Source organism: Anthonomus grandis, chromosome 6 (genome assembly GCF_022605725.1).
Source record: "Anthonomus grandis grandis chromosome 6, icAntGran1.3, whole genome shotgun sequence".
Classification (NCBI taxonomy): Eukaryota; Metazoa; Arthropoda; class Insecta; order Coleoptera; family Curculionidae; genus Anthonomus; species Anthonomus grandis.
This window is the reverse complement of record NC_065551.1, coordinates 33,709,127-33,736,458: the sequence shown is the minus strand read 5'-3', so window position 1 is coordinate 33,736,458 and position 27,332 is coordinate 33,709,127. Positions and strand designations below refer to the sequence as shown.

The 27,332-nt window shown below is 34.6% G+C and overlaps 3 protein-coding genes across 3 annotated transcripts in view; 2 read left to right on the top strand and 1 right to left on the bottom strand.

The window, feature by feature from the left end:
* The window catches only part of LOC126737238 (uncharacterized), a 35,268-nt gene extending 15,241 nt beyond the window's left edge, over nucleotides 1–20,027 (top strand). Inside the window, exons 4-16 of the mRNA XM_050442033.1 lie at nucleotides 1,541–1,851; nucleotides 3,567–3,707; nucleotides 3,761–4,481; nucleotides 4,544–4,676; nucleotides 5,058–5,332; nucleotides 5,389–5,789; nucleotides 8,241–8,391; nucleotides 12,131–12,558; nucleotides 12,610–12,775; nucleotides 12,830–13,079; nucleotides 13,134–13,289; nucleotides 19,125–19,275; nucleotides 19,339–20,027. Of these exons, the coding sequence (XP_050297990.1) occupies nucleotides 1,541–1,851; nucleotides 3,567–3,707; nucleotides 3,761–4,481; nucleotides 4,544–4,676; nucleotides 5,058–5,332; nucleotides 5,389–5,789; nucleotides 8,241–8,391; nucleotides 12,131–12,558; nucleotides 12,610–12,775; nucleotides 12,830–13,079; nucleotides 13,134–13,289; nucleotides 19,125–19,275; nucleotides 19,339–19,581 (3,527 nt within the window). The 3' untranslated portion in view covers nucleotides 19,582–20,027. The remainder of the gene's footprint in view (nucleotides 1–1,540; nucleotides 1,852–3,566; nucleotides 3,708–3,760; nucleotides 4,482–4,543; nucleotides 4,677–5,057; nucleotides 5,333–5,388; nucleotides 5,790–8,240; nucleotides 8,392–12,130; nucleotides 12,559–12,609; nucleotides 12,776–12,829; nucleotides 13,080–13,133; nucleotides 13,290–19,124; nucleotides 19,276–19,338) is intronic.
* Nucleotides 20,028–20,161: 134 nt separating this feature from the next.
* LOC126737255 (tubulin-specific chaperone A-like) lies at nucleotides 20,162–20,862 on the bottom strand. The gene has a single exon (XM_050442064.1). It carries the CDS (start codon nucleotides 20,549–20,551, stop codon nucleotides 20,198–20,200), a length of 354 nt encoding a protein of 117 aa, XP_050298021.1. The 5' UTR covers nucleotides 20,552–20,862; the 3' UTR covers nucleotides 20,162–20,197.
* A 431-nt stretch (nucleotides 20,863–21,293) lies between these two features.
* The window catches only part of LOC126737236 (dynein axonemal heavy chain 3), a 110,084-nt gene continuing 104,045 nt past the window's right edge, over nucleotides 21,294–27,332 (top strand). Inside the window, exons 1-8 of the mRNA XM_050442030.1 lie at nucleotides 21,294–21,579; nucleotides 21,637–21,729; nucleotides 21,782–22,019; nucleotides 22,075–22,210; nucleotides 22,266–22,627; nucleotides 23,067–23,394; nucleotides 26,819–27,026; nucleotides 27,083–27,297. Coding sequence (XP_050297987.1) covers nucleotides 21,369–21,579; nucleotides 21,637–21,729; nucleotides 21,782–22,019; nucleotides 22,075–22,210; nucleotides 22,266–22,627; nucleotides 23,067–23,394; nucleotides 26,819–27,026; nucleotides 27,083–27,297 — 1,791 coding nt within the window. The 5' untranslated portion in view covers nucleotides 21,294–21,368. The remainder of the gene's footprint in view (nucleotides 21,580–21,636; nucleotides 21,730–21,781; nucleotides 22,020–22,074; nucleotides 22,211–22,265; nucleotides 22,628–23,066; nucleotides 23,395–26,818; nucleotides 27,027–27,082; nucleotides 27,298–27,332) is intronic.

Here is a 27,332-nt window from a genome sequence, read left to right as displayed (position 1 = left end):
AAAGAATTTTAAATCAATTTTCATTGTATTTCAGAGATTTCACGTAATTCCTTGTGATTTCCGGGATTATCCAGTAATTTTGTATATTTTTCGGGTATTCCGGATAATTTTTGAACCGTAGGCTAAACCAGAATTTTTGAGTCATTTCAGTCTTTTTGATGACTTCCAGGATTTTCGGGTAATTTTTTATACTTTCCAAAAATTTTTAAACATTTCCATATTTTTCAAGGTATTAAGCTCCAAGAATTTCCTTTTGTTCCAGGATATAATTATTCATTTGATTCCAGGCATTTGACACTTTTTTGAAGAATTAGTATTTCCAAATAGTTTTTCATTGTATTTCAGACATTTGACATAATTCCTTGTGATTTCCGGGATTGTCGAGTGAATCTCTGTTTACCAGGAATGTGACGTATTTTTTTAACGTTTTGCATAGATTCGAAATAATTTTTTGAAATCTAGGCAAAACCAGGAGATTTGGATCATTTTGTATGTTTTTCAGGAACTTTACGTTATTTTCAACATTTGCCAACTAATTTTCCATCTTTTACAGACACTTTAGGGCCCTCAGGAATTTGAGGTCATTTTTGAGATTTACCACAATTTCCTTTTTTCAACTTTCAATTTTATTCAAAAATTCTTTTTAATTATCTCCAGAGATCTGGAGTGACTTATTATGCCTTCCAGGAATCTGTGACGTTATTTTCTCGGTGTAGTTGTATCAACGTGGAATATCCGACGATTGATTTACGTTGTAGCAACATTTGAAACAACATTGATGAAACACACAATATCAAATTGAGACAACGATGTTTTTGTTTGTTGAATCAACGTCATATTTTTTTTTCGTTGATCTCAACCCTCAAATTCAATAGATGTGTTACTAATGTCAGATGATCTATGTATATAGAATGTATTAATTTTGACTCATTCCATTCTTGGTTAATATGGGATATAGTAAGGCTCTCTCTCATATTGAAGCAAAGTTACGCCTGCACTGCAGAAAGTCTCAGTTTTAGTATAGAAAACGTGCATGTAAAGTCAATCCACTCCAATTCAACCATTCTTATTTATATGGATTATATTTTTAAAATATCATTTGCTATCTGAAAATAAATTAATTTTTCGTTTAAAAATTCAAGTCTGTATGCAACATTTATTTAACGTTCTGTAAATATGCGAGAAATTACGTTGATCATCATGTTGCTTTTATAATATCTATTTAATGTTGACTTTTGGTACAGGTTGTCAATTCTTCCAGGGATTTTGAATAATTTTTTGGTTTTCCCTGTCATTGGAAAATAAAATTATAACGTCAAATGCTTTTTCCAGTCACTGGTCCAGTTTTCTTCGTAATTCTATTTGGGTCATTTTGTGGGATTTTTTTTCTCCCTGACGATTTATAAGGGACGATTTACGATTTCTCATTCTGGAAGAAAACTGAAAGTTTCTCCTTTAAAGTACAGGGAAATTAAAAAAAAATAGCTTCTGTTAGTTAAAAAAGAAATTTTTGTATTAATTAAATGTTGTTTTATTTAAGAATATCGTAACCAAATGAACCTCGCGACCTCTTTCCTGGACGGGTCCGCCATTTATGGTAACACAGTTTCCAATATGGAATCGCTACGTACTTTCGAGGGTGGACTGGTGAATCTGTCTTCTTGCCCCAATTGCCAAGGAAACGCCCTGTATTCGGCCATTTTAAGAGAACACAACCGCATAGCCAGCAACCTGGGAACTCTTAACAAACACTGGAACGACGACGTCTTATTTTACGAGAGTAGACGGATCGTTATTGCCGAAATTCAGCATATAACTTACAACGAGTTCTTACCCACCGTACTTGGTCAGGTATGAGTTATATAAAATTGACAACGTGCTGTAGATCATAAGGCAGTCAATTGTTTTTTTTTTGACCGGAAATAACCAGTTTCAAATAAGGTTATGAGTACAAGGACACCTCGTACGTAACTTTTGACAGGCCTGTCAAAAATGATTTCAGGTTTCAAGAGTTAATCTAGCGTACCACGATTTCGTTAAACTCATTATAGTTTCGAATTCGTAGGCGTGGCAAAATAGTCATAGCACGCTCGATTGATTTTTTTAATATTTTCTGACAAGTTCAATATAAAATAATTGTGTAACTTCCGGTCAAACCGGAAGTGATAAAAAAATTATTTTTCCAGACCTCGTTCGTTGCATGTTTTAACAAAGTCATGGCACACTACATTGAATTTTAAACACTTTGACAGGTATTTCAAAAGCTTTGACATATAAGCTGCCATTGTACTCAGAATGTGACTGTTTCATTTAAAAGTTGTGGCCATTTTCGGTTAAATAGAAAGTGATTACAAAAAAACAAACGTTAAGTGATTAAAACTATTTTTCCACGCCTTCTTGATTACCAATGAATGATTTAACAATTTTATGGCAGGCTACGTTCAATTTTAAATATTTTGACAGATATGTCAAAAGCTATGGCATATAAGCTGCCATTGTACTCAGAATGTGACTGTTTCATTTAAAAGTTGTGGCCATTTCCCGTTAAATAGAAAGTGATTTAAAAAAAAACAAACGTTAAGTGATTAAAGTTATTTTCCCATGCCTCCTTGATTACCAACGAATGATTTAACAAATTCATGGCAAGCTACGTTCAATTTTAAACACTTTGACAGATATGTCAAAAGCTTTGACATATAAGCTGCCATTGTACTCAGAATGTGACTGTTTCATTTAAAAGTTGTGGCCATTTTCGGTTAAATAGAAAGTGATTACAAAAAAACAAACGTTAAGTGATTAAAAATATTTTTCCAAGCTTCCTTGATTAACAATGAATGATTTAACAAATTCATGGCAAGCTACGTTCAATTTTTAATACTTTGACAGACATGTCAAAAGCTATGACATATAAGCTGCTATTGTACTCAGAATGTGACTGTTTCATTTAAAAGTTGTGGCCATTTTCGGTTAAATAGAAAGTGATTAAATAAAAACAAACGATAAGTGATTAAAAATATTTTCCCAAGCCTCCTTGATTAACAACGAATGATTTAACAAATTCATGGCAAGCTACGTTCAATTTTAAATTATTTGACAGATATGTCAAAAGCTATGACGTATAAGCTGCCATTGTACTCAGAATGTGATTGTTTCATTTAAAAGTTGTGGCCATTTTCGGTTAAACAGGAAGTGATTAAAAAAAACGTTAAGTGATTAAAACTAATTTCCCACGCCTCCTTGATTACCAGTAAATAATTTAACAAAGTCATGGCACGCTCGATCAAATTTTAAAAACCCTCACATATATGTCAAAAGTTAACGTACGAGGTCTCATTGTACTCAGAATTAAATTTTTTATTAAATAAGATGCCATTTAAAAACCAAACATGTGACGATTTCCGGTCAAACTGGCAGTAACGTTTTTTAAGCATTCGAAGTAATTTTTCACAACACCAGTAATTTCAAATAATCGTTCATATCTTCCAAACGGTCCACCCTATTCCGAAACACCCTGACAAATATATACGTTCTTCTTTATAATAAAAGCATCTTAACACGTTCTACAGGAGTCTACAGTGAACTCGGAACTGAACCTGAGACCCCACGGTAGATTCTCCGAGTACTCCAGTTCAACCCGTACGGGAGTCTACAATGAAGTAGCACTGACAGCGTTGCCGGCTCTCTTGTCAATGTTGCCAAACACTTTGGTAAGGCCCATGTTGTGCCCTTATTATTACGTCAAATAAATCGACCGTTTCAGGTAAACAAAACGGCAGAAACCTTCGCAGAAATGATCGACATTTTAATCACGGAACACGCGCAGAAACCTAGTATGCACCTCTCCGCCCCGCTAAGAAAAGACTGGGACACGTCGAGTTTGTTCATACACATGAGCAGAGACCACGGCATCCCTGGATATGTGAAAATGGTAGAGTTCTGCAGAAACTCGACGTTCCCAAAACCGCCAAAGTTTGAGGAGCTAAAGTCTTTCGGCATCAGACCGGAGTACATCAAAGCGTTAAAGTACATTTACAACCGTACAGAAAATATTGACCTACTGGTGGGGGTTCTATTAGAAACTCCTTTGCCGGGAGCAATAGTCGGCCCCACCCTCAACTGCCTCCTCACCGAGCAATTTACCTTGCTGAAGAAGAGCGATCGGTTCTGGTACGAGAACGATCTGCCTCCCAGCTCCTTGACCACCTCCCAACTGTCGGAGATCAAAAAAATCACCCTTTCAGGCCTCTTATGCGCCAACACCGATGACCTCAAAGAGATCCAACCGAAAGCGTTTGTTATCGAGGATCAGTACCTCAACGGGAGGATATCTTGTGAGCAACACGCTTTACCCAACTTGGTTGAATGGGCCGAAATGGACCATATGGTCGACGTGAGTGAGGAGTTACTTATGGGCGCCCTCGCTAAAGCCGAACAAAGATTGTTGGATAGAAGGAAGATGGAGTACCACGTTTGGAGTACCGGTAAGTCACTAATAAGGTGAAATAATGTGCCGAAACTGGTGTGAGCTTTTCCATTTTTTCAGTTGGAGGCGTTGATCCGAAATCACCTCACGGAATCGCCGCGGCCTTTAGTAAGGCCAACAAACAGGCTCTTAAGTTGGCGAACACCTCGTTGCTTCTGGAGTTTGCCTCAAATGAAATTTTGAATTCTCTATCGTAAGTATCGTGAAGTTTTCTTCAGTCTGAATGTGAGAGAATGTTTTTGAGAAGGAGCCATGCAGCATAGATTTGAGTGTAAAAACGTGGTTCTGGGTTAAGCATTTTTGTATTTAGGGCAGTTTTGGTTAAGGAATATTTTTTGCTAATTTTCTTATAAAATGTACACTATTCTGGAATATTTTTATGAAATAATAAGAATATTCTTAACAGGACTATAAGCATTTTCTGCCCAAGAAGGTTTTTTGTTCCTCGAACAGTTTTTGGGTTAGAGGCAATTTTGTCAAGGGCCAACCAAATTTGCGCATTACATCAATAATTTTATTTATTATACAAATGAACATTCGGTTAATATTCACTCAATTATACTAACTACAATAGGCACCGAAGAAGGAGACGTCGTCAAACCCTGCACGGACGATCTCTTCCATTCAACTTCAACGACGACCTCACTGATTCCCTTCAATCTGTTGATCTCTCAGCGTTCATTTCTCCGGACGTGTTTGAAGACGAGAAACACTGTGAGGAGGAGGGTCCGTGTGACCCCACCACTCCTTACAGAACTTTATCCGGACATTGTAACAACTTAAAAAGACCTAATTGGGGAAAAAGCCTTACTACATTCAACCGATTGTTGCCCAGTGCCTATGAAGATGGTGAGTTAACGTGCGTTACGGACTTCTGGGATTCACTTAATACCTTTTTTGCTCAGGAATATCGAAACCAAGGGAAACAGGAGTAACTGGGCTTCCGCTCCCGAATGCCAGAGCCATATCCAGAACGGTCCATACGGACATCAGTAACCTCCACAAGCGTTACACTCTGATGGTGATGCAGTTCGCCCAATTGGTGGATCACGATTTGACCATGACCCCGATCCATAAAGGACATCACGAGTCTGTCCCGAGTTGTAGATCGTGCGATAGCGCTAGAACGGTACATCCGGAATGTAATCCCATTCATGTTCCCAAAGGAGACCACTTTTATCCCGCTTTTAACCTGACCACTGGGAAAGATATTTGTTTCCCTTTTATGCGGTCTTTGCCTGGCCAGTTGCAGCTTGGACCAAGAGAACAAGTTAATCAGAATACCGCGTTTTTAGATGGATCCATGGTAAGGATTCAACTTTTACTTTTGCTATAATACACACATGTTTCTGTTCAATTCTCGATAGCTTTTAATGTCGCGTAAATATTCTTAACGAAGTGCAACGATACGCCGCGCCGTGATTCCATTACAATCATCCTATTGTCAAGTTTTTTATGCATAAGCCCACACTCCACTAAAATACTTCGGAAAGTCTCTAAGCTACTCTAATCATAGTCTAGATATTTACTTAATTTGTGTTTTATCATTTCCAAAGTTGGCACTAAATTGTCTTCATAAAAACCATACACTATTCGTCGAATAACGTCTTTGGTCGCGTTGTCAATTTTTCGCAACTTGCTTGGTCTGCTTCCGCTTTATGGAATGATCTATAATATGTCCAACTTTAACAAAACGATAAATTGTAGACCAAGATAATAAGAATTGTTGAATTCGGGTTATAATTGTTGCTTCCGCGGGTGATCCATATTTTCGCGTCGAAGACAATCAAACCTATTAAGAGAACCATGATGTGTAAAGCCGCGTCCACCCCGAAGCCGGCTTGCCGATCGGTTTTGGATGGCTTTTGCCGAATACCACGACAGGTCTACACTGAAATGCAAACAGTGGCATCAACATGAATAGTCCCGTAAGTTTAGTCGTGTAAAAAATGTTTACCGAAGAAGACGTTTTGATAGTTGCGGCTGCTTTTATTGTAATTGCTAATAAAAAAAAGAAAAATAAGAGATTTAGGGTGCGACCAAGTCTCCGGAGCCGAACTCGTTATAGTTATGTCGGTTACAAAAAATTCTAATAAAAGTGAAACACGGTTCCGAAACAATAGTGTAACTACAGCCCCCCTAGCTCCCCCACAATGCGGGGGAGATGCGTCACCCAGAACATCCCTTCAAAGAAAAAATCGCATGCCTGGTACAAAAATTCTACAGTTACGCCAAACGGGCCTCATCCAGAAGCTAAAGCTCTTTGAAAACTACTCTTTAAAACTGAGTTTCTAATTTTATTAAATAATCATCAGTATACTTTAAGAAATGCATAAAATTTAAAAATTACTTACCATGTCTTCAGTATTTCATGTTGCTTTTGGGATATTTTTATCCCTTAAAAACTGCAGAGACAGGTATGCAAACCAGTTGCTCTTATAAATTGCATCAGTTCCCCTTCCAGAACGCTGACTGTCTCGTTCCTTTTTAAGTTCCCGGCTAAAATGGCTTTGCAAGTTTTTTATTTTTCGTAATATTTCATCCTTTGGTACATCCATGGCAAAACTTATTTCTGTCAGAGCATCATTGCGTTTGTTTCTGCCTATATAGTTTTTACTTCCAGCATCCCATAAAACAGCACGCTCACGGTACAACTCAATTAACGTCAAAACTTTTTCCATACTGACGCCAATAATCGCTTCAAGATTCAACTACTACCCCGACACGACTGAACAAGAAATACCAACAAATTTAACTGAACTAAAAACTATGCCAGGCGCCATTCAGCTTGTGTGCCTAATATGTCCATTTCTACCGATGCAATTCCAAAAATCAGATGGGGTACCTCAAAAAGCCGCTATTGGGCCCTACGTCGTTTCTCATTTTTATAAACGACCTTACTTACTCTCAACGTAAAGAAGTCAATACCGTGGTAATTTCTGATGTTGTAACTTTTTAAATGAGCTCTCATTCAACAACTATGAAATTGTACATAATTCCTTGCTTGAATTCCTGAATGTGAAATAGAAAAATGAGTGGATTAAGCTGAGAACAAATAACATCTTGTAAATCTCTGAAAGAAATTGTTTGCATAATACAGCAACTTCGAATTTATTTTAATTTATACTGTTCTTGTCTAAGGTATTTGGCCACCAAAGAAAATACTTGAGAGGATTATGCAGTATTTATTGCACGCTAAACAAAATCTCAATCTATACAACTTTCATGAAGATTTTCAGACACACATCCCACAAGAAACGACAGTAATCTTATACCTAACTTTAGCTGACTTAAGATATTTAGCTATAACATTCTTTAATTGCATATCAGCTAGAATTAAAGCTTTTAACTTTAATCAGTTCAAAAAACAAATCAAGAGGTATCTTGTGCATGATGGCTTCTTTTCATTGGAGGAGTACCTCGGATCCAGTTTATAAAACCTGTTTTTAGAATATTATATCCCACTTCTGATTTTAGAATATTATATTTAAATGAAAGTCTAATAAAAATGAAAAACACACTGTATTTGTCACTAAAAATGAGGAATATCAAATGTGACCATTTACACCAAGGCTCGTGGTGATTCTGTCTTTTTGTCAACGATATCGAATTACCACTTGGACTTGTCTGTGTTTATATAATAAATCTTCTCCGTTTTATTTTTGTAGTTTTCAAAATTTTATTTCTATCGTTTAATATAACTAACGAAATGTATTATACCAACAAATTATCTATATATTACTGTTTTTTTTTATAGATTTATGGAGAAAATCCGTGCGTTTTGGGAACGATTATAGGCCAACATGGTAAGATGAACTGGACTGATTTACCGAATACTAAAGGGGTGCTGCCTAGGACTCATACTCATCCCGAGTGTAGGTCTGAGTCAGGACTATGCTTCATAGCTGGTAATTGTTATCGATTTTGACATATTTTTAATTTTAGTTACAACATAAACAATAATATTTGTCTTTCTAAAGTTAATCATATATACGAGATCTAGGGATTACACTCGACTCTAAATTACCTTTCGAAATTCATACTGATTTAATTTTGCATTGGAATCCTCCAGATTATTAGGATATATTTTTCTATTGGAGCCCTAGTTTACATTAATCGTTTGGAATGCATTCGAAACAATTTTTTAAAGTTCTTCTAAAATCGAATTTAGTGATTATTATCTTAAAGTAATTACATTTTGTAATAGGTGGATAAATACAGATATTGATTCCTGTATAAAGTTGTTAATGGTCGTCTGAACGTTCCGCCTATTTTATCACTTTGTAATTTTAATTTGCCTTAAGTTAATCTCAGATTTAATGAAGGATTTGGATGTCTCTTATACTCTTTTAAAAATGCATTGAAAAGAACACCAGAATAGTTTTTTCTAATTAAATATTAGTAACTTGAGTTAGTAAGTTACTCGCTTTTGTATTTGTATTTATTCAGAAACCGAACTACTTAGATACAGGAGCATGATACCTCGTTAGAAAAGGATTTCAATTTTTTACAAAAAATGTGACATTTTTTGTATCTAGCGGTAAAATCACTCATTTTCAGAAACCCTGTATAACGTAGAACCAATTTTTATAGTGAAAACTAATGTACAATACTTCCGTAAATTACGTAAAATAATTTCAATTTTCTGCGCGTTCCAGTGCCGTGGTAATAAAAATTTATTTGGACTATGTTTTGGTCAAAAAATAATTAATTTCTTGAAAACCACTAAAGATAGGTATAGGAACAACTTATAAAAAAACAATCATAAAGTGATAGCGGATCGGAAAATAAAATAATGTACAGGGTATTCCATTTAAAATAATAAAGTTGCTAATTATTTTTGGTATAAGCGACAACGCCGTATCGCTAAAAATATTTTTAATCGTTAGATCACCAGCTAAAATCCATGATGCCAAATTTTCAAAAAAAATCAATTTTCCATCAATCACCCTGTATAATGCGACTTAAAGTGAAACAATTGTAGATTAGTTTATATTGTTGATACCATTTTGGGTTTTTTTACCTGTTGTATCTCCTATATGATCCCCATTAAAAAAAATTGAGGGTGAAAACGTATTTGTGGGTTAAGGGTCTGGGTAGTTAATGATAAAATTGGAATATTATTAAAAGGACTATAAGCAAAGAAAGTTAATTTCTTACCTAATAATTTCATAGGAGAACGTTTCTTGTAGCTCAAACACTACTTTAGTTAGAGACAGTTTTGTGCACCATGGTATAGGTACCATCAAATTTCAAATAAAAAATTCATGCCACATAAATTCTCTATAGCTGCTATTCTATTTTTCAGATTAGCAATCACTCTTGTAACTCTGAAGCATAGTGACCCCAATTACACAAATACTGCGTCATTACAAAGCGATGTATCTATGCGAATCCAGAATGACACCAAGAAAAGTGATCCTAAAATTTTAATTAATTTTTCAGAACTCCAAAAGGTTCCAATTCAGAGAGGTTTCAAACTGGTTTTACCTTTTTATAAAATGTTTCTGTAACTGAGTCAATTACGGCAAATAATGACGAAACAAAAACTCCTCCGGTTAATAAATTAATCGATTTTCTAAAAAGCATATGGTAAATATAATTTTTGACAATGGAATAATTTATGCGCACTTTAAAATGTCAGTAGTAATTCATAAAGGTGGTACAAAGAGTGAATCGTCAAATTATTCTCCAACATCTGCTTTACCTACCTACTTTTTCCAATTTATATTAACGATTTGTAAGTTTTGCATCAGTTTAAATACTGGAACAAAAAAAAATGCATCTAAAAGCATAGAACAAATATCTTACTTCAGAAACATGGGAAATGCGAAAAAGTATTTATAATTCCTGCAAATCACTTCCAATGAATTAGCAGTTGGTAATTTCTTTTACAGGTTGTCACATTTCTTTAGGGTTTTTTCTAACTCTATGAGAGAAATTTTATAATATTGGATCTTAGTTATATTTATTAGTTTTGACAGCTTATTTCTATATTCTTTACATTTATTGACAAGACCAAGGTCTTGGAGCCATATCTTTCTTTAATTTGCAGGTTATCCAAGTAACCAACATCCAAGTATAGTAACAAGTCCCGTGGTTGTCCAGGGTTTCTGAAATTTTGCCTAGAATATATTAAAAATTATTTCCAATTTCTGGAACAAAATAAAACAAAAGATTTGGACTAAAAAATTCTTTTAGACCGTAAAAAAATACTTCAAGTGTCTGGAAGACATATCAAAATTACTCCCAAAATCCTGGAATACGCGAAAAAGTATTTTCTGGAAGAGATTGAATGCCTATGAAACATGCTGATATGTTTCATCATAAATATTTAGAAAAATATATAATTAATAATAAAATGATAATTTTAATCTTTATAAAAGATGCTTTGACTTGTTACACTTAATTTTTGTTAATCCCCTAATTGCAACTTTTTATTGCATTTTTCAAGTAAGTGAAGGTTATTTTCATATTTATTAAATAAGGTCATGTAAGATATTAAAAAGAAGAAATTAGCTGAGTGGTACATAAATAACACTTTAGCTCCTGGGAATATAAAAAATATTGTATATATATTGGCATATATCTATAATACTTATTGTATTGAAGAATTATTGAATTTTAATAACAAAAAAGGTATCGTTAAAGGTTTCTGTTTTCGTTTTCTTTTTAATTGTTGAAACCATGAAATTGGTAACTAGTGTTACTATTCTTAATTTAATTAAATTTTTTATCACCATCTATTCAACAAGCAAACATAATTCACAGTTTAATTTACCATGTACCTATCAACCATCTCATCTGTAAAATACATTAACAATGACTCGATAAACATTTTAAAATAATTAAGTATGAACTTCAATACACATTATTGAATACAATGAATCACAGTATTCAATGTTCTAAGAAGAAATCTAAACACCTCGCCTATGGTCTGCATCAGCTAGGCTTATTCTATAAGTATTCAATGTTTTAGGAGTATAAACAATAATATTGGGACAACAACCAACTAAGTGTTTGTTCGTTTCTAATTTTTCCTAAAAGCCAATTAGTTGAAGCCACTATTTGATGTAAACGACCTTTTACTTAACTTTCAACTCTGCTGTGATTAGGCATTTTGAAAAGGCTTTATAATTTTTGTATCTTGTGTTTGGATATTGGGCTTGGAATTTGGTAGTTAACTTGTATGAATTAATCTACAGAGACTAAAGGATTTACCTCATGTTTAGTCTTAGTTATTGGCCTAATGTTATTGGAAAGTACATGCAGCATTCCTAATTCACTGGCTATTTATGAAATGTGGGTTATAAATACTGAGTTAACAAGAGTTTCAGGGATTACATACATCAAAATAGTTTAGGGGACAAAGGTACTAAAAGCCAAATAGATGAAAATTTGGAAATTTATTTGAATTCTTCAACATAAAAATTCATCATAGCATACCAAAGGATTACCGAAGAAAAGTTAATAGATGTATGACCACCCCTGTTGTTAATAAAAGCTCGACATCTATTTAGGATGCCCCTAATGAAATTGTCAGTGTGGTTTTGCACAATTTCTAGCAATTGCTCTTGCATGCAGTTCAGCAACGTCTCCTATACCATCAACCTCTCTCTAATACCCTCCTTACTATATGACTTACAGGCGATGGAAGAGCATCAGAACAACCGGGTCTCTCAATGATACACACCATCTACATGAGGGAACATAACAGGATACGTGACATCTTAAATAAGATAAACCCTCACTGGAACCACGAGAAAATGTTCAACGAAGTGAGGAGGATCGTGGTGGCGGGAGTCCAACACGTGACCTACAACGAATTCCTGCCCAGAATACTCGGCTGGAACGCGATGAACTTATACGGCTTAAAACTGTTACCTCAAGGTTATTACAACGAGTACAATCCCAATTGTAACCCGTCGATATTTACGGAGTTCGCCACGGCCGCTTATAGAATAGGACACTCGTTATTGAGGCCTCACATCCCCACTTTGGATAATAATTATAATATCGTAGAGCCTCCGATATTGTTGAGGAACTTTTTCTTTAAAACGGACTTTATGATGAAGGTAGATGTTCAATTTGATTGTTAGCGTTAGTTGATTCATAAAAGTTTTTAGCCGGGAGTGATTGATAATATGGGGCGAGGTATTGTGTCCACCCCCATGGAGAGTATGGATCAGTTCATCACCGGTGAAGTAACCAATCATTTGTTTGAGGACCGTAAGATTCCTTTCTCTGGAATTGATCTTATTGCTTTGAATATCCAGAGGGCCAGAGATCATGGTAGTAAAGACACAGTTAAGTCTAGCATGCAATGAAATCTTTATTAATTTGCAGGCGTTCCTTCATATAATAACTATAGGGCTCTTTGTAACCTGAAAAGAGCCTCGACTTGGGAAGACTTATCCAGAGAAATCCCCCAGGACACCATACAAAGACTAAAATCCATTTATGCCAGTGTGGACGATATTGATCTGTTCCCTGGTGGGATGAGCGAAAGGCCCCTGCAAGGGGGCCTCGTGGGGCCCACTTTCGGATGCATTATCGCCATCCAGTTTAGACATTTAAGAAAATGTGATAGATTTTGGTCAGTTATCGTAATTTTAACTGTTAATGGTTTATTAAAACGACATTTTTCCAGGTATGAAAACGGTGATCCAGTTACAAGGTTCACGGAGGCTCAACTAGCAGAAATTCGAAAAGTTACCCTGGCCAAGGTTATGTGTGACAACTTGGACGGGAATAGTGACATGCAACGGTCAGCTTTTGAACTTCCATCTAATTTTCTCAATCCCCGGTAAGTCTTTTGGGAACCGTATATACTATTAACTGTTTTATTTGATCATTCGTTACGGCATATAAAATAGAATAAAGTCGGAAGTAACTGATACATTTACAACTTATTTAAATACTAACAACCAGTACAAATGTTGATTAGGCAGAAGAGACCTTCAAAAGGATAAACAAAGCAACATAGAAAATTACAAACCTGTTTCTCTCAGTGTTCTCAAAAATTTTTGAAAAAGTGATTCGGCCCCTGACTACGGCTTTCGCAGAAGCTTATCCACATAGAGTGCTGGAGTAGAACTGACACAGCAAATTTTTGATTGCATTGACAAAAATTAACATATAGTTGTATTGCTATTTGATATCTCGCGAGGCTTTGATTCAGTGGACCCAACATTTGTGAGTGAGAAGTTGGAGAGAGTGGGGATTAGAGGAAATATTAATTCAATGTTTCGGTCATTTTTGAACGATAGGCAGTTTAATGTCAAAAATAGACAATGCAGAGTGTGTGATGAACCAGAATTTATTAAAAGTGCGAAGATCTTTATTTTCTGTGATGACACAACAGCTGTTATTTCCGATCCGGATTCGGTAAACTTACAACGCAAAGTCCAGTCATGTCTAACTGAAATTAATAATTATTGGTGTAAATCGAATAAACTAATGCGAAAACTGATATGGTTGAAATATATAATAAATATAGAAAGCCAAATAAATTTGTTTTTAGTTTTGAAGGTAACTTTCTGTCGGGTTCAGAATCGTCTAGATTCCTAGGCATAATGATTGACACACTTGGACTGGTCGGAACAAACAAGTCGTAAAAAATTAAATAAAAGTGTCTATCTTATAAATCAACTTAAAAGTTCACTTGATATCAAAGAACTAATGAATGTGTACTATAGCTCTGTTTACAGTGTATTGGGTTACTGCATAGGATTATGGGGTAGGGCCATGGATATAGAAAGAGTGTTTGTGATTCAAAAACGCATAATTAGGATTTTATATAATATACCATTCAGACAGTCTTGTCGAAGAATCATTGGGGAGAAAAAGATTTTAACAGTGGCGGGTATTTATATTTTAAAGGTTCTTCAAATTATATTTAAAAATAAAAGTAAATTGATTACATTGGGTGATCGACATCAGCACAATATACTCGTGGTAAAAACAACTTACTTCTCACTAAGCATACTCACCAATTTCATAAAAAATCTCCTTTGTATTCTGGAAGCCATCTTTTTAATTTGTTACCTACAGAAGTAAAATTAGCAAAATCGCTAGTAAATTTTAAAACGAAAGTTAAAACACTGCTCTTCAGCGATGTTTTTTATACGGTTGGAAAGTTTGAAACCTTCTTAAAATGTGATAAATGTTAGAGTGTACACTGTATTCCAAATATGTGTTAACTTGTGTAATTTTATCAGTGCCAGAACTTTTTAATGTTTATTGTTTTATATATTATTTTATTTTTATTATATGTATGTTCATATATTTTGACATACTGTATGGGTATTCCACATGTATTGCTTTGTATAGCGATCGTGACGTGTCTATGCTATGTTTCTAGTACCTAAGACAATAAATGACTTTTGATTTTGATTTTGCTACTAAATTCGTTGATATCATAGACCACAAAACTTATAAAAAGCCGTTTCAGTTCATTTTTAAACATTTTGAAGATATCTTTGGCAGGTAATTACCTAAATAAGTTTATTACTTAATAAAAGGGGTCTTTTTAAAATTAACAAAGTTAAACCTTGGCGAATAAATAACTTCTCAGGGATGATCGTGTACACCACACAAGTAATCACGAATTCGCCGACGGTTCGCACCTAACAAACCTTTTGGAATTACTTTTTAATAATGTAAACAATGAAGAAACAACTTTTTAACAGTGAGCTAAGGGGCAAAAATAATGTATTGGTTATTCCAAGTACCTTAGATTCCAATGTCCTCAATTCCTTCTACTGTGATATTGCTAGTAACCTTGCAGCCAATCTCTCACAAAATCCCAGGAGCTATCTCAGCAATGTGGTAGTAGCCGAATATTTCTTTCTTGCCCCCACAAGTGTAGAAGAGCTTAAACAGTTAATGGTTAATATTAAGAATAAGAGTTTATCAGGTTGGGATGGGCTTTCTCTTAAAATATTTTCTGCTTTACCTCTTGTGGCTTTGCAAGTCTTGGCCGAGTCAATTAACTTTTCATTTATGTCTGGAGTGCTTAAAAAGACCAATGATTGTTCCTCTTTACAAGGGTGGCGATCGCGACTGTCCTTCTAACTTTAGACCTATAGCGTTATTGCCTACTTTAGCCAAGATAGTGGAACGGCTCGTTAAGGTGAGGATGGTTTCATTTTTAAATAGGTTTGGCCTATTGAGTCTTCAGCAGTTTGGCTTTCGTGAGTCTGTGAGCACAAATGATGCTATCTTTAGCTTTCTAGAGCACCTGATGTACAACCGACTGAGTGTTGGTGAAGTTGCAGCAGCGGTATTCTGTGACTTGTTCAAGGCATTTGACTGCGTGAGTCACAGAGTGCTGCTGATGAAACTGGAGCTCTATGGTTTCAGAGGAACTGCCCTTGAGTGGTTTCGTTCCTACTTATCAAATCGTGTCCAGGCTGTCAAATTTAATGGTGGTATCTCTAAGGAACTTAATGTAAATGTGGGTGTTCCGCAAGGATCAGTACTTGGTCCTTTACTTTTTCTCATTTATGTGAACGATCTGCCACAACTGCAGGTAACTGGCAAATTTACATTGTTTGCCGATGATACCACCATCCTCTGGCACGACTCTGATGTTTCTCAAATAGAGGCCAATATACGTGCAGATTTGTTAAAAATAAAAGACTGGTGTGATGCAAATTTTTTGACATTTAATGTTTGCAAAACAAATATCCTTAATTTTAAATGTAATACAAATGATATATGTTTAAATAATGAAGCCATCACCATGCCACCGTTCAGTAAGTTTTTGGTTCTTTCCATAGACAAGTTCCTTAAATTTGAAGACCATATTGTAAATGTATGTAGAAAAGTCTCATCAGGCTGCTACGCCCTAAGGGTTATTGCCACCAGTCTTAATTTCTCCATCGCCAGATCTGCATACTTCGCGATTATCGAGTCGCACCTTCGATATGGAATTTGCTTTTGGGGTTCATGTTCAAATTCACTTTTTAGTTCAGTGTTTGTACTCCAGAAAAGGGCCATTAGATATCTATGTGGGGCCAAGCCTCGTGACTCATGTCGCCCGCTTTTTGTAAGTCATAATATTTTAACCCTGTGTTGTATCTTTATTTTGGAAACAGTTTGCTTAATTTTTAGAAAATATAAACAGGAACTCCACTTAGGAAGCCACTATAATACGCGACAAAATTATTTGTTGAGGCTACCCATTCCTCATTTTGAACTTGTCCGTAGCTCTATCATATATGGAGGCAGAAAGCTATTTAATAAACTTCCACTAGAAATAAATTCAAATTCAAATTCAAAATTGTTTATTTTGCCAAAAGTAAAAAAATACATGTATTATTTAGTTACACATAATATATACAGTTGACAAAAAAGGACCAATTCACGATTACAAAACCGGTAACAGTGACCGCTGAGCGGACGCCTGCGAAAGGACCCTTAACCTAATAAATAGCTACTATAATAAATACAAAAAATAAATAAAAAACTACTTAATAAAATAATTCCCAAAAAAAAAACAAAAGAAAACAAAAAACAAAAAGACAAATTAAAAATAAGAGTTCTGAAGAGAATGGGAGCGCGCAGAAGGAAAACGAGTCTTGATGACAGTTAGATTTTAGGGATAAGTCCCTAGATCTAGATTAGAGATTCGTCTGTTGGCCATATTTAAAATTTTAAATTCATTTAGATAGGGCGTTATATGCTCTCTATAAGATGTATTATATGATAACCTCATACACCAGTTTTGCATCTTTTGAATGGACCTTTTAGTTACCAATGATAGCGAGTCACCATAGATCACAACATCACAATAGTCAAACAGGGACAGAACCAGAGAATTACATAAAAAATATTTTTGTTTTTGAGGTAGATACTTTTTAATATAATTAATATTTTTAAGTCTTAAATATGCAGTGGAAAGTTTACTGTTGCTGAAAAGATAGGTCTGTGTCAAAAATAACCCCCAAATTTTTTGCATTTTGAACGACTGCTATAGTAATATTATTTAAAGATACCTGAAATATTTGTTCAATTTGTTCACGAAGTTGTTAATCTTTGTTTATTATAAGAATTTTAGATTTATTTACGTTTAATTTTAAATTATGGTTCTTTGAATATAAGAATAATTGGTCTAAGTCATTAGTAAGTTTTTCTTTAGCTTCTATCACATTACTCTTCACTACAGGTATAGTAAGTTGGGTGTCATCGGCAAATTGATTGAATTTACAAAATTTAACCCTCCTGTACATATCTGCTAGATAAATGGCAAATAACAGAGGAGAAAGGACGGATCCTTGAGGTACTCCCTTTTTGACAAGTTTGAGATCCGACTTTATTATTGTAGAGTCTTTTTTTGTACTTACGTAACTATACCTAAAGGTTAAAATATTTTGTAACAAATTTAGTGCATCTGTAGAGAATCCATAATACTTTAATTTTGCTAATAACAGTTCAAGATGTACCGTATCGAAAGCTTTACTAAAATCTAAAAGTGTCATGCAAGTACTATTTGTTTGTTCTTGATTTACTCTTATATCATTGAGGATATTAGTTAGTGCTGATGTTGTGCTAAAATTCTTTCTAAAACCAGATTGGCAGGTTGCAAATAAGACAACTTAAGACTGAAAAAAGCCTACGTACAAGGACGAAAATATTTCTTGCTAGTAAAGCGTACTATAGTTTAAGCACAGCATAAAGAAACAGCATAAAAAAAAAGTTTCTTTATGCTGTGGTTTAAGTGAATTTTTTAATGATTAGCATTTAAGTATTTTTCAAAGTTTTATATAATTTTTATTTTAAATTAGTTTCTTGTTTTTATTCCTTTAATGTACAGTCTATTGGCTTTGTCTACAACTTCTATGTTTATATTGACAATAAAGCATTTTTGAGTTTGAGAAACCTGTATTGTTAAAAACCAAATACCAAAAACAAAGTTTGAGATAAGGATAGTAGCAAATAAAAATATTGAATTCACTTATAGGAATACCATATATCATCTGTAAAGGTAATAATGGAATTTTTGTTTGTCTACCCAACTTTTCCTAAAGATTCTAATTTGTCCAAGTTTACTAGATCGTCAGCAGAAAACTCAATTTGGCTTTTGATTTTGTATTTGCCTAATCTTGTTTGAGTTGCTCATGGGAGAAGCTGCCTCAAAACACCAATTAAAATGTGTCATAAATTGACCAAATGGAATATTTGTATTAGTTTCGTAAGGATTTTATTAAAATACCATGAAAAAATCTGAAGTGATCAGGTGACTCCAAGATGATCAGAAAACCCTGTTTCAATTGTCTCAACAAACTGCATGTTTCATTCGAAACGACGTAATCAATTATTATGCTCAATGTTAACCCTTGTCCACACGTTGCTATTTGAATTTGGCAATTTCACCAAAGAATGCAGAACAAAAAAAGACTAAAATATATTCAATAAACAAACAATATTTTGATTAATCTTTGAAGAGTTAAAATCTTCTATTAGAATGAAGTATTTATTCTTGCTATGTGAGTAAGATATAATTAAACTTAATTTCTTTAAAAAATATTCAATATTACAACTAGAGGGTCTGTAAATACGTGTAATACTTGAACTTGTCTGACTATGCATTAATATGTTTCTCAGAAAATGAGCTTAAAACACACAATTTTTTTAGGGTCCCATGTTCACACCACCCCAGCATGAATTTTAATGTTTGGAGGGAAAATGCACCCGGACAAGGCTGCTTCATTGGCGGCAAACACATTAAAATTGGAGAAAGCGCTTTTCCTAGTCCTTGTACTAGTTGCGTATGCTCTCCCGAAGGAGTAAGTTAACACAAATAATATTCAACTTACCAGATTTTCTTTTTTTTTTTTTTAATGTTTTAGGGAACTTGCGCTTCATTAAAAATCACAGACTGCCATCAGCTGTTACAAGAATGGAACCGTGATAGTATCCTTCACGATGACGTTTGTACTGCCCAATGTGGATTTATATTTCGCACTTCGAGCAGATCGGTGAGCTCCTTTGCATCGGCTAAGTCTGGAAATTTCAGGCAGTTCCAGATATCCGATCCAAGCGTGTTTGATTTCCCCAAGGAAGTGCCCGATTTGAGCCCTTTTATTGTATAGACTGATTTTTTTTTGTGTAGTCGTAGACTTTAGGCCTTCATTCACTGCCCTTTGAGCCAGTCTTTTTTTTTCTACATAAGGTATTTTCTTACTGAAGCAAACTTTTTAATGTAGTAGGTAGATTTTGTAAATAAAACTTGACACAGTGGGCTTTTAATATTGTAAATATAATATTGTTTATTTGTTGATTTCTCTATTGGGTAACATATAAAATGTTTAAATTTAAATATTTTATTAACAGCTAAAAAGTCATGTGTATAAAAAGTTGCTATTTGAATTATCATAATGTATAAAATATTTATTTTAGTAATTAAGCCCCAAAATAAAAGTTGTAATGTACATTACATGGTTCTTTTAAAACCATTTAAGGCAATAGAAACATGTCTTTTATACACAATAAAATTGTAAAAGCAAATTGTCCGGAAATAAAAGTTATTAATCATTTATGCATGTAGTCTTAATGACCTTGCCTTCCCCTTTAACAGTCAACCCAATAAAAAAAAAAACCTTAAATGCAAGCAAGATATACATGCTTTAGATCTTTCCACACAATTATTAATTTAAAAAAAACAGTACTAAGCAATCTCAACAGTATAATAATAAAAGTATTAAAAACCTAGCACATATGAAGTTCTCCAGGGGCTGGCAGCTCGGCTTTTGCTTCCTCAAGTACTTTTTGGGCTGCAGTATACTCCTCGGTGGCTTTTAGGTCCTGCTCAGTGTCCAGGATGCCTTTGAGTTCCTCGTACGCCTTAAATAACCTCCTTTGACAGTCGGGAACCATCATGAGACTCTCCTGAAGAACTTCCTCTTGTTTCTTGATGTCGTGCTCGTCTCTGCCCTCGGATTTGTACTTTTCGATACGGTTTCTCTGTTGCTCCGCTTCCTTTTCATAAACTGTCTTTTCTTTGGCCAATCTCCTTACTACGCCCGTTTTTATTTTTAGGGTTCTTATCCTTGGATCGGCCATAATGTTTCACTTCAGCACTCAAGTGTCCTAATAAGGATTTTCGGCAAAGAAAATAGTCAATTGTGGGACGTTCGTTGTCAATTTGATGGTCGAAAACACCAACTGTTGGAGGTTGATTGGTTTTTTTATTGTTCGCGCAATTTTATTTGCACGAGTATTGGTTGGTTTATGTAAAAAACACTTAAACATGAATAAGTTTTATTAAAACCGGTGAACTCTTAAAAGTTCTTCTTGAATAAACATTCTTTGTTCGCACCTGGAACATAACCTAACCTAACATTTGTCGACAGTTTTGTTTTTATGTGACGTCATGATGAGTCATCGAACCAGGCCTTTAAGTTTCTCGGTGTTGCCACTTTGAGCAAAATAGTCGAGAATTTTGTTATTATGTGACGTCATTCTGAATGATTAGTCGTCATACCGATGTTGCCGCTCTGACTAAAAATATCGAGTTTTTTTTTTATATACCTAAGCAACTTTTATTCGATTATTCGTTTTTCATTTATTTGTTCATTATTTAAAAAAAAATGTTTTTTTAGATTTTTGTAAGAATCAGAAAAATTAAATACCAGCTTTATTGGCAACATTAATGATTTAACAATTATTGCTTCCTTGGCAACATTAACGATTTAACAATAGTTTCCTTGGCAACATTAACGATTTAACAATTGTTTTTAAAGATTGTGTCGCCATGACAACATGTGTATTATCAAACACCTACCTGAATATCAACATAAAAGTATTTACTGTCTAATCTGACATCCCTCAAAAATATTAACCAAAAATCAACATGATAGGAAAATTTATTTTCTAAGAAATGCAAAAACCGATAAATACAAAGTATGGGCGTAGAATCGTACCGATACCTCCCTGGATTCCCATTGGGGATGAAAATGTGCAAAGTCCCGTGGACATTCAAAGTATCAAAGATAGTGTCGAGTATCCACCACTGTTTACAAAAAAATCATGGACCCAAGGGGTTCCAGAAAAAGATACTCAGATGTACTTTAGGCCATCAGAAACCATCGGTACATAAACTACAACAGCAAGAAAAACGCATCTACTTTCACTGTTCTTTTTTTTAGGATCTGCTTTTACACCGCAAGCTCAATACTTAAGAATTCAAGATTTACCAACAAAGAAAAGAAAGGAGAGACCCAGTCCATTAGGAACAGATGGTAAATCAGGGTGATTATAAGTGATAAAGTTATGAGGATCAAATTCTTTTAGGAAAGCTACAATACCCACCGAAGAAATCCAGAAAGGAACAGGAACAAGACAAAATTAAACAGCAACTTACTGCACAGAAAAAGAAGCTAAAAGTTCCAGGTATTATAGATATTGAATATCTTCTTTCTGGTCAGTGGCACAGGGACAAGCAGGCCCAAGCAGAAAAGAAAGAGAAGGAAAAAGCCATGAAGAAAAAGGTGGATATTATGAAGTGGGAGGGGTTCCCTGATGAAAGAGGGTAACATTTGTTCTAGTAATCCTAAAATAATAATAAATTCATGTATCATTAACAGAAAATTGGCCCAACTTCAAGCCATTTTACCAAAAGATCCTGATGAGCAAAAAGAATACCTTTACTCGACCATAAAGAAGGATATGGTCCCAATAAACAAAAGTGATATTGAAAGAATTGTTTACTACCTTACAGAGGCATGTGATTAAATATTACATTTAAAACTTTTTATAGTAATAAAAAATTTCTCAGGGTATTGATCCTAAAGACATACCGCCATATAACAAAGACCTCCTGGACCGTGCAAAAAGAAAGGTCCCAGAAAAGTACAAGACCCTCAAGTGCTTCAAGCCAATGATCCAGTCGCACGAGTGTGAAGTTCTTAAGTGGTACTGCATCTACATGAGATACAACATGTTGTTTTACGTTTTACACGATCCATCCGAGTGGAAACGTTTGAGAATCGAGAGCTGCCCCAAGTTTTTTCCCGTGCTGGTTGTTCGGGCCCCAGTTACTTGGCACACACCTTTTTGTATCAGTAAACAGTACTTAGAACGGTATTATTTTATTGGAAACATCGTTGTGAGGAGGATTAGGGAGCTTTGGTTTAAAAAGTAAGTGTATGTTTTCAAAAAACTGATATTTAAATTTTGCTTATAATAACATAACCTTAAAGTGTCACTTAAATTAGCTGTGTTGGGATAGTGCATCGTTGCCATATGGCTTTTTTTATAGTGGGTTTAGTGGAAGTTTTTAGTCAATCTTCTTGTGAATATTAATTAATTATTATGTTTAGTCACAACCTTCTTTATCTCAGTAAAGATGGCTGTGGTTTAGTTAATACAATTTGAGTCAATTATTTCTTTTGTTAATAAAGGAGGACAATGGACTTACAAGGAAACTCATAAGGCAACGTCGCGACTTTATGTCGAAAATACCATATTTCGAAACGTCATTTGCGTCAAACGACAACAAGTTTCGACCAGTGCATGCAATACATTTTATTTTATTAGACTAATTAATGATTAAAAAGTAATTTAATGTGACGTATAGATACGACTCTATGCTGATTCTCCCAGTAGAACGTCTCTGCGATGAATTGTCCCAATTTCCACTGGAACCGAACGTGTTCAAGGACAAAGTGAACGAGATTTGTGCCCAATCCAGAGGCGTACTGGTGAACGAATGGCTTCCGGAATGCGCGGATATATTTTTGGAATTTAAATCCTATTGGAAGCAATATATTCCGAGGCGAACGTTGGAATCTAGCAATATAGCCGACCGATTTTTTTCTTGCGTCAATATGTTGCTCAGCAATCAGCTACGGTCCTTGGTTATGCGTAGTCTGGTGCATTTTAAGGAGCTTATTATTAACTTTAAGGTAAGCGTGTGACTTTAAGGAATAAATTTCATTATAGCCTGCTTGACTTTACGGTGTGGCTCGAATGTTCTAGAATGGATCTGTCAAAGTTTGACAACTTTATTCTAGAATGGTTGCGTTTGACAGCGGCGATAAGTTAGTGAGACTTTTTTTTTAAATTAACATCATAGCCTCTATGTAGGGGTGGTAAGATCAGTTCCTTTTTGGGATCAGGTGCACCTGCTCCAGTTCCGGCTGTGAACCTAGCTCCGTTAATCAGGTGCAGGTGCACCGGGCTGAACCAAGATTCGAACTATGCTTTTTATTTTTATGACCCTCTCCTATTTACTGTTCCCACCTTTTAGTGTTATAGTTATCATCCTGTTAGGTAGGTATATGTAATGTAATATGTATGAATTTATGAAAGCAAATAGCAAATAGTTCAAATCAAATACCCCTTTTAAGAATTTAATAACTTATACAGGGTGTGCCAACAAGGTGTACGGCTAAGATAGCGCCTTAACTATACGAGGTAGAGCAAAAAGTTATACAGCAAAGTTGTAGGATTGACAAAAACCTACGAACTAAAAATATTTTTATGTATACTGGGTGTGTCACAAAAAAGTTACTATAAAATATAATTTTTTACAAATGGTACGCCCTATATATTATGGTACTAAAATGTGAGGCAAAAAGAGTACTTTACGTTGGTATAACGTTTTTAAAATTTCCGTGCGGCGTTGCAACGTAATCAATTTTTTTATGTTATTTTTTGCCTTTTAGAGGGTTCGTTTAAAAAATCATAATTAACTTAAAGTTTATTCTGCGCCTATGAAATTTGTACCACAGTTAGTCTAGGGTACCTCCTCTAGGCTGACTATGATAATTTGTAATTTTTTATTACAGGGTGTTTTTAAAGAACTTTCAAACTTGCTGAAATTAAATACGCCATATCTCAAATTTTTCAAATGGAACACCCTGTATATTTTTATCTAATTAAGTTTGTCCCTCAGATACCTTCATTTTTTATTTAATATGTCCTACAGCTAAACCAAGTACTTTTTGAGATATTTTAACTTTTCTGTAAAATACTATACATAAAACGAGTATTCTTTAAGTTTTGATCAAGATTGCTTAGAAAAAATTATTGAAGAATTAGAATTATTACTTTTCCTACAATTATTATTATTACATACTTGAAAAATTAATCAACACAATTATTCACCTAAACACGTTACACTAATTTTAAATTTTAAAGATCAATTACAATTATTATAAATTGTGTTCAATATGACCTCCTAAATTTTGTATCCAAGCGTTTACCCTTTTTGAGAATGAGTCCTTAACCTTTTCCAACATAATTGGCGTGACTGTTTGAAAAATCTCCCGAATTTTATTTTTTATATTTTCACTTGTGGTATGAGTTGTTTGATAGACTTTTTCCTTCACATATCCCCACAAGAAAAAATCCAGTTTGGTCAAATCTGGGGACCTTGCGGGCCAAGAGACCGGCCCACCTCTACCTATCCACCGGTCATCAAAATGCTCATTTAAAAAAATTTCTAACAGCATGGCTATAATGAGCTGGAGCGCCGTCATGCTGAAACCAAATCCTATCTCGAACATGGTCAGGCAACATTTGTAGAAGGACATTAAAATCGTTTTGTAAAAGTTTAAATACATTTCACCTGTAAGATGTCCATTGAAAAAGTGCGGTCCAATAACGTAATGTCCTATTATTCCTGCGCAAACATTAAGCGACCATCTATGTTGATGATGCATTTCTCGGGTGAAGAATGGATTGCTGGTGTCGTAATAATGAAAATTATGTTTATTAACACTGCCATTATTATGGAATGTAGCTTCATCCGAAAAAAGCACAAAATTAAAAAATTCAGGCTGACGAATCTTATTTTGTGCCCACTGACAGAAAGCCATTCTTCTTTCATAATCCTGCTGAAGTAATTTCTGCAACAATTGAATATGGTAAGGATGGGATTTTTCGCTTCGAAGCATGCGAGATATTGATGTTGCACCAAAAGGTAATTCTTTAGCAAGCTGCCTAACGCTTTTATGAGGATCTTCAACGACACTTAAAGCTACTGTCATCCTGTTTTCCTCATTTGTAACTGGCTTCACCCATTCCTGTTTTTCACAAATTACACTTCCTGTTCCTGATCTTTCTTTTAGTTTTTGAAACACTTGTGCTTAGGGATGTCTCCTTTCAGGATAAAGTTGCGCATAAATTCTAAATGCCAAAAGGCTATCTCTTTCAGCAGCTCCAAAGGCATATATCATATCAACAAATTCCTCACGAGGAAAATTCATATTGATTACAAAATGAACAATAAAAATTAAAAATCGATTTACTAACTCACTGATAATAATTTCTAAAATGGTTTTTGAAGAAAAAACTTAGTAAGAAGAAATAAAAGTACTTGGTTTAGCTATAGGACATATTAAATAAAAAATGAAGGTATTTGAGGGACAAACTTAATTAGTTAATTTAATTTCAGCAAGTTTGAAAGTTCTTTAAAAACACCCTGCAATAAAAAATTACAAATTATCATAGTCAGCCTAGAGGAGGTACCCTAGACTAATTGTGGTACAAGTTTCATAGGCGCAGAATAAATTTTAAGTTAATTATGATTTTTTAAACGAACCCTCTAAAAGGCAAAAATTAACATAAAAAAATTAATTACGTTGCAACGCCGCATGGAAATTTTAAAAACGTTATACCAAAGTAAAGTACTATTTTTGCCTCACATTTTAGTACTATAATATACAAAGCGTACCATTAAAAAAAAAATCATATTTTATAGTAACTTTTTTGTGACACACCCAGTATACATAAAAATATTTTTAGTTCGTAGGTTTTTGTCAACCCTACAACTTTGCTCTAGAACTTTTTGCTCTACCTCGTATAGTTAAGGCGCTATCTTAGCCGTACACCTTGTTGGCACACCCTGTATATTTCTGCTTGGCTTTGGTATTGATATCCCGAGAGGATCAAACCATTGAAATTGTATGTTTGGCTGTTTCGCTGTTCTGTTCGACAATCTGCGGTTAGATGGCGGCAACTGCACTGTAATCTTTTATTTTAATTAATCAGTAATTTTTTATCTATTTTGTTACTACGACTGTTCTAGAGTAGATAGTAGATATTATTCTATTTTTCGTAATTTAACTCCTTTCATTATTTACAAAAACTAAAGTATTTAAATTTAATTTTCACAAATTGTCAAGTCCAAACCGCCATCATTATAAAATTCTCTAACGTAATATGCTCGGTCCGAGTCCGACTAAATCCTAGCTTTGGCTCCTGTTGAGGTAGGTTGGGTATTATAGGTTTTGGGATCAGGGGCACCGCTCCGAAATGGCGAACTAGGTCCAAAAGAGCAGGTGCAGGTCTTTTATACCATCACTACCTCTATGCGTTTTTAAGGGTGGCAACGATTATGGCTCAGAATATGCTGACCTCGCCCTAATAAACCTCTCAATACTCACAGTCAAAGTATTGCCAAACGTCGGTACTGACGCGTTGATACTTGAACCACCTTTAGAAGATATTCAGAATATACTGCAGAGCTGTATCAATGCCATATTGAGTGTCAATATGGAAATATTTAGAATTGAAAACTTGATGTTCCCTGGTAATTTTTCAAATTTAAAAAAAGAAAAATTATAATAATGTGCGAATTAATTGTAGAGCTTCAAACAAAGTTATCCTACCTCTACCCAGTGCGCGAAGACGAAGAACCAGTTGTTAAAATATTAGAAGAAATCCAAGATGCATTTAATGCGAATCTTTTAGGGCCCGAGAAGTACCTGAGAATGTACCGGCAGTACTTTTACATCCTAAATGGGTCAGCCGAAAGGGAATTAACGGAGTTCTTTGGCACCCAACCTTTCCCTTATCTTAAAGTATGCTTCCCTGGAAGTTGGTTTACGTATACCAA

Bases quoted from the DNA above. Each gene is read 5' to 3' on its own strand.
- LOC126737255 (XM_050442064.1), bottom strand. From the start codon at position 20,551: ATGGCCGATCCAAGGATAAGAACCCTAAAAATAAAAACGGGCGTAGTA.